At 42.9% G+C, this 11,806-nt stretch overlaps 3 protein-coding genes across 6 annotated transcripts in view; all 3 read left to right on the plus strand.

Moving 5' to 3' along the window:
- LOC140338975 (uncharacterized) overlaps positions 1-2,297 on the plus strand; it is a 67,208-nt gene extending 64,911 nt beyond the window's left edge. For all 4 annotated transcript variants that reach the window (XM_072423389.1, XM_072423390.1, XM_072423392.1 and 1 more), the window contains one exon: positions 780-2,297. In XM_072423389.1, coding sequence (XP_072279490.1) covers positions 780-2,017 — 1,238 coding nt within the window. In that variant the 3' untranslated portion in view covers positions 2,018-2,297. The remainder of the gene's footprint in view (positions 1-779) is intronic.
- The window catches only part of LOC140338964 (uncharacterized), a gene marked incomplete in the record, with an annotated part of 329,302 nt that overhangs the window by 45,815 nt on the left and 271,681 nt on the right, over positions 1-11,806 (plus strand). Inside the window, 1 exon segment of the mRNA XM_072423361.1 lies at positions 5,938-6,055. Coding sequence (XP_072279462.1) covers positions 5,938-6,055 — 118 coding nt within the window.
- The window catches only part of LOC140339146 (uncharacterized), a gene marked incomplete at its 5' end in the record, with an annotated part of 10,419 nt that continues 4,844 nt past the window's right edge, over positions 6,232-11,806 (plus strand). Inside the window, 1 exon segment of the mRNA XM_072423729.1 lies at positions 6,232-6,893. Coding sequence (XP_072279830.1) covers positions 6,232-6,893 — 662 coding nt within the window.

Raw genomic sequence — 11,806 nt, forward strand, 5'->3', positions numbered from 1 at the left:
AAATGAGGAGGAGATTCAGTACACCATATGAAAGGTCCATCTCCATTCCTCAATATAACGTCATGTCCCCAAAAATGAGGAGGAGATTCAGTACACCATATGAAAGGTGAATCTCCATTCCTCAATATAATGTCATGTCCCCAACAAATGAGGAGGAGATACTGTACACCATATGAAAGGTCCATCTCCATTCCTCAATATCAGGTCATGTCCCCAACAAATGAGGAGGAGATACTGTATACCATTTGAAAGGTCCATCTCCATTCTTCAATATAATATCATGTCACCAACAAATGAGGAGGAGATACTGTACACCATATGAAAGGTCCATCTCCATTCCTCAATATAATATCATGTCTCCAACAAATGAGGAGGAGATACCATACACCATATGAAAGGTCCATCTCTATTCCTCAATATAACATCATGTCCCCAACAAATGAGGAGGAGATACCGTACACCATATGAAAGGTCCATCTCCATTCCTCAATATAACATCATGTCCCCAACAAATGAGGAGGAGATACCGTACACCATATGATAGGTCCATCTCCATTCCTCAATATAACGTTATGTCCCCAAAAAACGAGGAGGAGATAGGTTCAGTGTGAACCTACACCTTGACTTAGCAGGCCATGGCTGGTTTGTTGCTTTGTATTCTTGTTATATTGTGATATATGATTGTTTGCAATGCCACAAGTTCCATTGAATCATTGACGTTCTACTTGGCCATCATATTTGATTTAATTTTTTAATATGACAAAACTTTATTCTTCCAGATGGACGGTATATTCAGAACACCTCTGCTAATCTTGATGTAGAAGATGGTGACATTTCTTCCAGACTGAACCTGTCTACCCAGTCCACTCATAGACGACTGTACCGTATGGATAGATCCAGCAATGCTTCTCACCCAGAAGAATCATCTGATCAATCCAAAACTAATAACCCTAATTCACATAAAAGATATCACACTGATAACAGATCAGTAGATCTTTCTAATTCTGAAAACTATTCTGATAAGGGATCTACGTCCCTCAAGCATGGATGTTCCGAATGTGACAAATGTTTTAGAAATAAATCTGATCTTATTGTTCATCAGAGGATGCACACAGGAGAGCGTCCATTTCTATGTACAGAGTGTGGAAAATGTTTTACATCAAAGTCACACCTGGCAAGGCATCAACGTTATCACACTGGGCAGCGCCCCTATTCATGTCCGGAATGCGACAAATCGTTCAAAGAGAAGTCAGACCTGGTCCAGCATTTGAGAAGTCACACAGGTGAGAAGCCTTACTTATGCACAGAATGTGGCCAGTGTTTCACACGGAAAACGTATTTGATGACACATCTAAGAGGACATACCGGAGAGACTCCTTTTTCATGTCAGGATTGTGGGAAAGGCTTCACAGCCAAAAGTACCCTCAACATGCATCGGAGAACGCACACAGGTGAAATGCCGTACACGTGCATAGAGTGTGGGAGAAGCTTTAAACAAAAAGGTAACCTCATCCATCATCGCCTGATCCATACAGGCGAGCGTCCATTCTCTTGTCCACAATGTGGAAAAGACTTTCGTTTGAAGTCCGCCCTTGCTCTTCATCGCAAAGTTCATGCTGCAGAGGAGATCTTTTCATGCACAGACTGCGAGTTATCTTTCCCAACCAGGTCTCAGTTTGATATCCACTTGAGGAGCCACACCGGTGAGAAGACTTTCCCGTGTTTAGAGTGCGGCAAACTGTTCATAACGAGGAAGAAGCTCCAGAGGCACCAGAAAGCTCATACTGGAGAAAAACCATTTCCATGCTTCGAATGTGAAAAATCATTTACAACAAAAACACATCTGCTGAGACACCTGAGAGTTCACACGGGTGAAAAGCCCTTCTCTTGCCCAGGCTGTGGCAGATTTTTTACCCAAAAAGAAAGTCTTAACAAACATTTAAAACGCCGTGCCTGTGGGAAGCATATTTCTGCTTCGACTGGAGGAAACCTTTCACATGGAGTAGACATGGACTAAGTCACATGATGTCTCCTTATTTCCTGGGGACATCAGTGAGATCTGGTTCCTGCCAATGTTCCTGCTTATTTTTATGGGGGAATGTGGTGGAGCCCTCCTGGCTAAATTATACATAATGAAAAATAAATGGACATTAAATAGGAGAGGTGGATCTGTAATACTACTTTGTGTATGTGTGGAGAACCATGAAGTTAGATTACAGACCACCCCACCAATGGCTTCTGTGGAGGTCAGTCTTCTCGGTAGCATCCAGGACAAATAAATAGAATTTTTTTCCTTATTGTACAGTCCATCGTCAAACCACATCTCTGTTTGCCTGCACAAGGTCAGGTCTCTGCCTATTTTTTGTTTATATAAAAAAAATATTTTACACAGCATTGTGAATCAAATATAATGGAGACTTTATGCACACCAACCACAGCATGGGTAGACTCGGGGGGGGGGGGGGGGGGGGGGGGGGGGGGGTAGTGAAGAGGTGGGGAGGAGCCTTCCTGGATACAAGAGGAAGAGGAAGAAAAGGACCCTTTGAACACAAAGGGTGACAAATTCCTTTTCTGAACAGAGAGCAGAAGAGGACCTTTCCGAAATCAGGAGTTGAAGAGGACCTTTTCCAAACAGAGCAGAAGTGGACCTTTCCAGAACATAGAAGAGAAGAGGGTTCGTTCCCAACAGAGAGGAATAAAGAACCTTTCCGAGCAGAAGAGGACCTTTCCCCAACAAAGACAAGAAGTGGACCTTTCCCGAACATAGTGAAGAGGGTTCCTTCCCAACAGCGAGCAGAAGAGGACATTTCCCCAACAGCGAGCAGATGAGGACCTTTCACCAACAGCGAGCAGAAGAGGACCTTTCCCCAACAGAGAGATGTAGTGGACCTTTCCCGAACATAGTGAAGAGGGTTCCTTCCCAACAGAGCAGAAAAGGACCTTTCCTGAACATAGAGAAGCGAGTCCCTTCTTCAAAAACAGTAGAAGAGGACTCTTCCTGATGGGGTTATATGGGGGTGGTTATAGCTTTTTCCTCTCTGCTGGAATTGTCCCTGATTGACTACAGACTCCTGATTTTACTATGTAGGGACTTTGGTTCTTTGGGTTTGGTTTATTATGTTTTCCGCCATCTTTTATTTTCAGCCTGATGACTTTTGTCAGCAAATCTCCTCCATCACACTCCCTCTATAACACATTCTATTGGACATTGTGTTACTATATGAACTAGCTGTGATTCGCTCAGTGTTCCACTTCCTGTCATGTGACCTTTGGCCTGGAAAGACTGCTGATAATTCTCTTTAATAACACCATGATTGTTCTAATTGATCACTGATATTGTTACAAAGATTGGGGGATCTAGAAGGGCTCTGGACAGTTTATATTCTTGGAGCCTGCTGATGTTACCCTGGTCATGTGTACAATGATCGGGGCATATGAGGGACATATCGTTAGGAGCAAAGCAGCTCTGGGGACTTATATCAGTTATAATGATGTCATCTTGTTATAAAATTTCATAAAAGTTTCTCCTGTTCTCAATATCACAATAAATGCAGCTCTTGAGCTTTAAATGTTATTTACATTTTCCACCTACAGACATTCCACAACACTTATCTCTTCACCTGTGCACCCCCATCCTATAACACTTAGCCTTTACCTGTGCTCCCCCATCCTATAACACAAAGCGCTTCACCTCTGCACTCCCATCCTATAACACTCCTTCACCTGTTCACCCCCATCCTATAACACATACCCCTTCACCTGTGCACCCCCATCGTTTAACACTTACTCTTAACTTATTCATCCCCATACTATAACACCTATTCAACTGTGTACTCCCATACTATCACATTTACCCCTTCACCTGTGCGCTGCTATCCTATATCACTCCTTCACCTGTGCACCCCCATGCTATACCATTTACCCCTCCACCTATTCACCCCTTTACTTTAACACTTACCTATGTGTGCCCTTCTTAAAACCCCTTCACCCCCGTACCCCTTTTTCTATAGTAAGTACTCTTTCATCTGGGCACCCCCATCCTGTATCACCTCTTCACCTGTGCGCCCCCATCCTTTAACATCTCTTTACCTGTGTGCCCCCGGCTTATCACACCCCTTCACCTGTGCCCCCTCATCTTATAACATATACCTCTTCACCACTGTACCCCTCTTTCCATAGTAAGTACCCTTTAACCTGTGCAACACCATTTATAACATCTAACCGTTCACCTGTGCATCCCTCTTTCCATAGTAAGTACCCCTTCACCTGTGCACCTCTATCCTATAACACATACCCCTTCACCGCTGTACCCCTCATTCTATAACACCCCTAATAATATGCCCCCCTAATCTCTGCATTCCCTCCACAACATATACTCTCTGACTTCTCCACACCCCTCCCATAATATGTGCCCTTACATCTCTGCAACCCCTCCAAAACATGCCCCCTATCAACTCTGCATCTCTTCCATAACATACCCCTGTATCCCTCTCCTTTAATACCCCATCACCTCCCCACCCATCCTATAATACATACTCCGTTACCTGTCCACCTCTCTAATACCCTCTCCTCTCTGTAATAACACCTTCACTTCCATACCTCCCTAACGTTTACACCATTACTAGTGTTCCTATAACATTCATCCTATCTCATTCATTCCCTCTCCACTGCACCTCTGCTTCTTCCACATTACATGTACCCCCTCACCTTGCACCCCCGTACAATACCTGAAAGTCCTTTCATGGAGGAACCCAGTGCATAAATTTAATAAGTCCGAGCTTGCACATGCAGTTGCTGTCTGAAGATACAATCAGCCCGTGTCATCGAGAGGTGTGATTGGGCCCTATCACATAAATGGCTGAGCCACCAACCTAACATAAATGCGAGTAATAATATAATTGGGTGTCTCCAGTGACAGGGACATGTATGGTAGATCCAACCTTCTCAACAGCTACGTCAGTTAAGTCTATTCAACCATCTACCTGAACAAACCACTCTGCTAGTCAACCACTTGGATTGTAATAAAGGGGGTGATGGCTTTCACCTGCAATTCTACAGCAATAACTAGTCCACTGAAAAAGCTCATGGTACCTCAAAATGTACCCCTTGCCACCATTTATCACTGAAGAGCTTTTATTCTTATTCACTGTAATCTGGATGTGTAAAAAAAAAAAAAATAGAGAAAAGGCTGCAAGTCACAAAATGTCCACACAGCGTGCTATAGAGCACAGACAGGAAACACTGGCCTCTGATGACAGGAAGTGATGTCATATATAAATAGGAAGTTTAGAGGTTTGAGGTGAACTGGGAGCCAACAGAGAAATAGTTGCTGGCATGGATAACACAGGAGGTAACAGGCTGAGGTTGTGCACTGATTCATTATATTGTATAGAAAATCTTTTCTGTACCCAAAACATGAAAAATGTGTCAAATCAGAATATATGTATGCCGGCAGATCTCTCAACCTCCTAGAAACAATACATATATGTTTATCTTCCTTCTACAGAGTGGAGGGACAACACGATCAGCTCCATGATGGACAGTGATTGGAGTCACATGTCTGAGATATTAGACCTCACCCTGGAGATCATCTGTCTTCTGACTGGAGAGGTGAGGAGGATTCTGGGAGGTCACATGACCAGAGAGGTGAGGAATTTAGAAAATCAGAAAAACTTTTTTTATTATTGTCTTCTTGGAAGCAGCATTATGAGTTAGTGAAGAAGACATCAGATAAGCAGTTGACGTCGAGTAGCTATCTTCATAAGCCATATACAACTACAGTCCCATCACCAACCTTGACAGTGGAAAGAAACCAGAAGAAGATTCTAGAAGTCATCCAGAAGATGATTGGGCTCCTGACGGGAGAGGTGAGCAGGGAATTCTGGGAGATTATTATGGGATGTGTCTGGATGGTGACTGTATCATTGTGTGTGTCAGGTTCCTATAAGGTGTCTGGATGTCACTGTCTATTTCTCCATGGAGGAGTGGGAGTATTTAGAAGGACACAAGGACCTCTACAAGGACATCATGATGGAGGACCCCCAGACATCACCGGGTAAGAGGAGACTTTATTGTAAAGGAGAGAGCAGTACAGAGGGTCCACCTAGACCCCCCATCATCTGATAAACACATAGAGACAATGTATTCAGTCAGTGTGTGTGTTTCCTACAGATGGATCCAGTAAAATATATAACTCCAGGCTACAGCAATCCTTTTTATTTGTCTCTTCACCAGCTGAGGACAATCTCCGGAGAACCTTGGATGGACAGCATATATTATCTGTACACTATAAGGCAGGGGGTCTTGGATCAGAGCGATCTTCTCAAGAACTGCTTACCCAGTGGGCACGTTACGGACTTTACTACACAGAGATGGATCCTCTCGGTCCTGCAGATTATTTTGATACATTTCAAACTTTTTCCCAAGATAATTTTGGATTTCACACTGAAAATAAATCCAAAGATTCACCCACTCCTGAGGACTTTTCTTCTGACTCTGTTAATGATTTGCTTAAAACGACATTTTCAGAATCAATATCTCCCATGGATGGATATCAGAGAGAACAACTAGCTCATGGTCCCTTTTCCTGCCCAGAGTGTGGGAAATTATTCCAAAAAAAGAAAAAGCTATATAGACATAAACTCACTCACACCAATGAAAAGCCATATTCATGCTCTGAGTGTGGCAAATGCTTTGCTCAAAAACGAGGTCTTACGTTACATTTAAGGCTTCATGTCGGTAACAAGCGCTTCCACTGCACAGAGTGCGGGAAAGGTTTCAGTGAGAGACAATATCTGATAGCACATCAGAGACATCATACAGGGGAGCGTCCTTTTATATGCCCTGAGTGCGGAAAGAGCTTCATATGGAAGGCCAGTCTTGCCAGGCACCAGGTACTTCACACAGGAGTGCGTCCATTCGAATGTTCAGAGTGCGGGAAAAGCTTTGTGCGCAAGGAGATTTTAACTGCGCATCAAAGATCTCACACGGACGAGAAGCCATTTTCATGTTTGAGGTGCAGGAAATGTTTCTCTCCGAAAGCTCACCTCCGGGAACACCAAACTATTCACACGGCCGAACGTCCATTTTCATGTACAGTGTGCGGGAAAACTTATAAGCGAAAAGTGCATCTGACCGAACACCAGAGGAAGCACGACTAACTGAATACTTACCTGCTGATACCCAGAAATAACCTATGGAGGCATTTTAATAGGTTGGATATGAATATCTGTAAAATGATAATACTCATTAATGCAGGGAACCCCTCATGATGGGCACAATGGGGGATAATATGAGACATCCAGATGGTTAAACTCTCCACAATCAATAAAATAGCCATATGTTTGGACTGACTCATTTTATTCCATCTTCACAATAACAACGTTATCCGACTCGGACTCCTTAATTTATGGTTCTACAGTACCTTCAACTCGGACTCATCATATTAGGGTACCTCCAACTCTTCATTTTATGGTGACTCGACTACTGATTTTACGGTACCTCCTACACCTTAATTTATGGTACCGCTGATTCTGAACCCTTAATTTATGGTCCCACCATCTCTGACCCCTCATTTTATGGTCCCTCTTACTCCTAATGTTATGGTACCGCTGACTCCTCTTTCAACTGTTCCACTGACTACAACTCCTCGTTTTATGATACCACTGACTGTGACTCTTCATTTTATGGTATCTCTGACTCCGACCCCTCATTTATATGGTAGCACCGACTCCGACCCCTCATTTATATGGTACCACCGACTCCCTCCATTTTATGATACCATCTTCTTCAACTCCTCTTATTTTGGTACCACTTACTCCGACTTCTCATTGGTACTGCCGGCTCTGACCCCCTCATTTTATGGTACCACTGACCCCGAGTCCTCATTTTATGATACGTCTGACTCATCACCTTATGCTACCGCTGACTCCTAATTTTATGGTACCATGACTTACCGTTTTTTGTTACCGCTGCCTCTGACTCCTCCAATTTAAATCTGCTAATATTCAATGTTGTTGTACAGCTATATAAGAACGGGGTTTGCTTTTAGGAACTCTTGGCCAAGAAGCTGACACTCTACGCTATTGACCAGCCTGTAATTGCCAGCCTATAAACCAATAGTTGTTATTATACAGTATGTAAGTGTACGCCTGAATTTTATTTAAAAACACAAAAATGGAAAATTTTCGTCACTGAAGAATATTTGATGGGGTGGGAAGGGGGAAGCAGTCTAGAAAAAAATGTATTTATTATTTTTGAGGTTGTAAATGTTCTTGCAGATAAAAAGAGGACGTGGAACTTTATTTGTTCTATATAAACCTCATCATTTGGTGCTTTAATTTAACTCCATAAAGCATAAAACCTTAATAGGGATAAAGGTTACTGACGCTGTGTGTGCAATAGAGGGGTGTGAGGCCGGGGGACATATAGAATGTTATAACCCCCATTATTATATCAGCAAACATTTCATCATCCAATGAATATTTCTCTTTAGCTGAATAGAATCCACATGACAAAACATGGGGTATCACCAGGGGGTTCATTAATACAGCACTGATATCAAGACTGGCCGATATTTTACATACTGTCAGTATTCTCCTTAGAATTTCTTTTCAGGTGGTGGGAAGCTGTAGCTGGGTGGTAAAAAGTGAGCGGGGCAAGACACAGCAGTTTATGCCCTAGGTATCCAGTAAACCCTTTTAGTGTGTCAAGTGTTTTACCTACCCCCTATACTTTGTTCCAACTTTCTAATGCCTGGCTTGTTACATAGTTACATAGTAGGTTAGGCTGAAAAAAGACAACATGTCCATCAAGTTCAACTTCTAGTGAAATAAACATATCCCAGATATAAAACCCTATAAGTCATAGCTGATCCAGAGGAAGGCAAAATGAATCCCGTAAACGCAGCAAATGCCACCTTACTGCCAATGTGAAATCATCCTAACTGCAGATGTCACCTCCTAGCGCTATACCTAGGTAACACATAGAGCATCATGTATCTGATCACAGATGGGGGTAGGACAGACAACAGACAGCATAGGACAAAACTTTCCTGTGCAATGTATCCACACGCAGTATGATCGCTGTGTGAGTTAGCTTGTCATGTTCTGCAGCCTAACAACTCATTCAATCCTTTAGATCTCCTAAATTGTTGGTTGTAATTACCTAAAATTTTTAGGGTACACAGGGACTCTCATAGCTAATAATAACCAACATTTCTTCTTTTAATTTCAAGAATTTCAAAATATGGGGATCAGTTTAAAAACTTGTGGAAATTGGAAGATTTGGGTTGCTGTTTTGTAAGAAAGTGCGCCTAGGAGCAAAATGGAAAATGCATATTAAGGACCCCATGGGGCCACTAACAGAGTAAGAAACATTAGGGTGGCCCCTCTAAATATTTTACCTACCTTTCACCAAACTATTACTGTAATACTATGCTGCCTTTTCTGCTGCTGTTCTTTGAATCCCACTTTATCTGGAATGGGGTGGTGCAGGAAATTGAAAATGTAGGTGCAAGTGGGGGACAGATGTATAAACCCCTAAATTTCATTAGCATGGCATCATTAGACCTCTGCCCATTAAACTGTCCGCTTTCCTACCTTGAACCCCAATTTCTCTAGAACAGAGAGGTGCAAATAAACAAAATCATAGGTGTAAGTGGGGGACACTTGTGGCTAACACCCCCAAACTTTCATCTCCATGGCATCATTACATAAAGTCTGCCCATCAAAACACGCTGCCCTGGTACCCATGACTTACCCTACCAGTACCTAAACCCCAATTTCGTTTTGATGGGCAGAGTTTTTTATGTTCCAATGATGCCATTGTGATAAAACTTTAGGGGTGTTATCCACAGATGTTCCCCACACATTTTCAGTTTCCTACACCTCCCCATTGCAGAGAAATTGGGTTTCCAGTGTTAGTAGTTGGCAGTGATGTGTAACAGGGCAGTGCGTTTGCCATAGTAATGAAATTTTAGTGTGGGGGGTTATCCAAAGGTGTCCCCCCACAGCACCTACATTTTCGGCTTTGTACACCGCACCATTCTAGGGAAATTGGGGTCCAAAGAAGAGAAGCAGACGGGGTAACATAGTATGACAGTTATAGATTTGTGAGAGATAAATATTAATTTAGGGGCCCTTCCCCAATGCTCCTTTCTGTAAGAAGTGGCATTTTGCTGTCTTGCAGTAATAGACCTGGCCCCCAGGCCAGAGTTTGACACCCCTGGTTTGGGGGATAAGAAGGCCTTTACATAGAGAGCTGTAAGGCTGGGGAATGTGACATGCAGCATTTACACACACTGCTCTGATGATGTCATTACACACGCCCACTGGGCGGAGACATTGTTTACACCATGTTTTTTTGAGCCATTTTCCTGTCCCGAGTGTGGGAAAAGTTTTGTCAATAAATTTATAAAAAAATACATTTATAGCAGAGTACATCAGAGGACTCACAGAGGGGAGAAACCAGGAATGCAAAAATCCCACCTAGTTGTACATCAGAGATCTCAATGAGGTATTACCTGTCATAATGGCTCCAGGGAAAGGAACGTTTTCATTTGTGGTGTAAGTTTTCATTTGTGGTGTAAGAGAAGGTTTCCTTGGCCAGTTCTGTGCTGGGATGTGTTCACTCGGACACCTGGTGCAGTGAAAAGGTGATCAGTCAGAGACTGGAGGAGGGCAGTGTGTTCCAGGCGTGAGAAAGGAGCAGAGTTCCAGGAAAGCATCTAAACCTCATTCAAAACTTGATGGACCATGTACAAGGTTCTACATCTTCTCTTCAGGGGTATAAATATAGAGGGGGGGGGGGGGGGGCAGGAAAACAGAACATGGACCTCTTATCTGTGCAAGTCTGGTCATGGACCTTCTACACAGTTCTTCATCCTAAGTCTATTAGATATCAAAGGTTCCATTCACATATTAGTACATGGACTAATATTGGTAATTATGGAAATGGATCTTCCACAATATTCTACGTCTCCCTCAGTGGATTTTATATGGAACGTACCTTTTACACAGTAGAAGTGTAGATGGTAGAGCATGGACTTCTCATCAAAACAAGACTTTGGTGATGGACCTTTCCATGGAGTCCCACATCTTCTTCTCTTCAGGGGTAAAAGTGTAGATGGCTACTCAACAGAACAAGGACTTCTCATCCATACAAGACTATGGTGATTGACCTTCCACAATGTTCCACAGCTTCTCCTCTCCAGTGGTAATTTCTATAGAGGACTCCTAAAGAGATCCCTAGGTGCTATCATTGGATCTGGAGGTGTCTGCCATTGGTTGAGGAAGATGGGTAAATAGCCCAATCCTAAGGATGGCTGATGACAAAGATACAATTTATGATTTGTTAATATACAGATGTTGTCACAGTATTAATGGGCGTGTCCTGTATGTTTGGTGTAATTTCCATGTTTTCTGTGTAAAGGCTAAATGTTGTCCCCTGTCCACCTCTGAATATTTGGTGGCCTTTCCAGAGACCAGGCCAATCAGTTCAGTTTCTATTAATATACCGTATTTTTTTTACCCCAAAACTGGGTTGGTGTGTCTTATACGACAAATACCGTGTTTCCCCGATTTTTTATAAAATAATTAAAATAAGATACTCACCCGACAGCCGATCCTGTGTGTGTCTCCTCGATGCTGGCTGCAGTGTGTGTCTCCTCCTGGCTGCAGTGCAGAGCCAAACTGAAACTAAGAAGCCGGCATACGTGCCCACGCGATTCTGAACCAGGAAGCACGCTGCTGATCCCTGCCCTAACGGAGTTACCCGGCAGTACAGTGGAAAAAAAGGTAAGTGAACA

The sequence above is a fragment of the Pyxicephalus adspersus genome, chromosome 10 (genome assembly GCF_032062135.1).
Source record: "Pyxicephalus adspersus chromosome 10, UCB_Pads_2.0, whole genome shotgun sequence".
Lineage (NCBI taxonomy): Eukaryota > Metazoa > Chordata > Amphibia > Anura > Pyxicephalidae > Pyxicephalus > Pyxicephalus adspersus.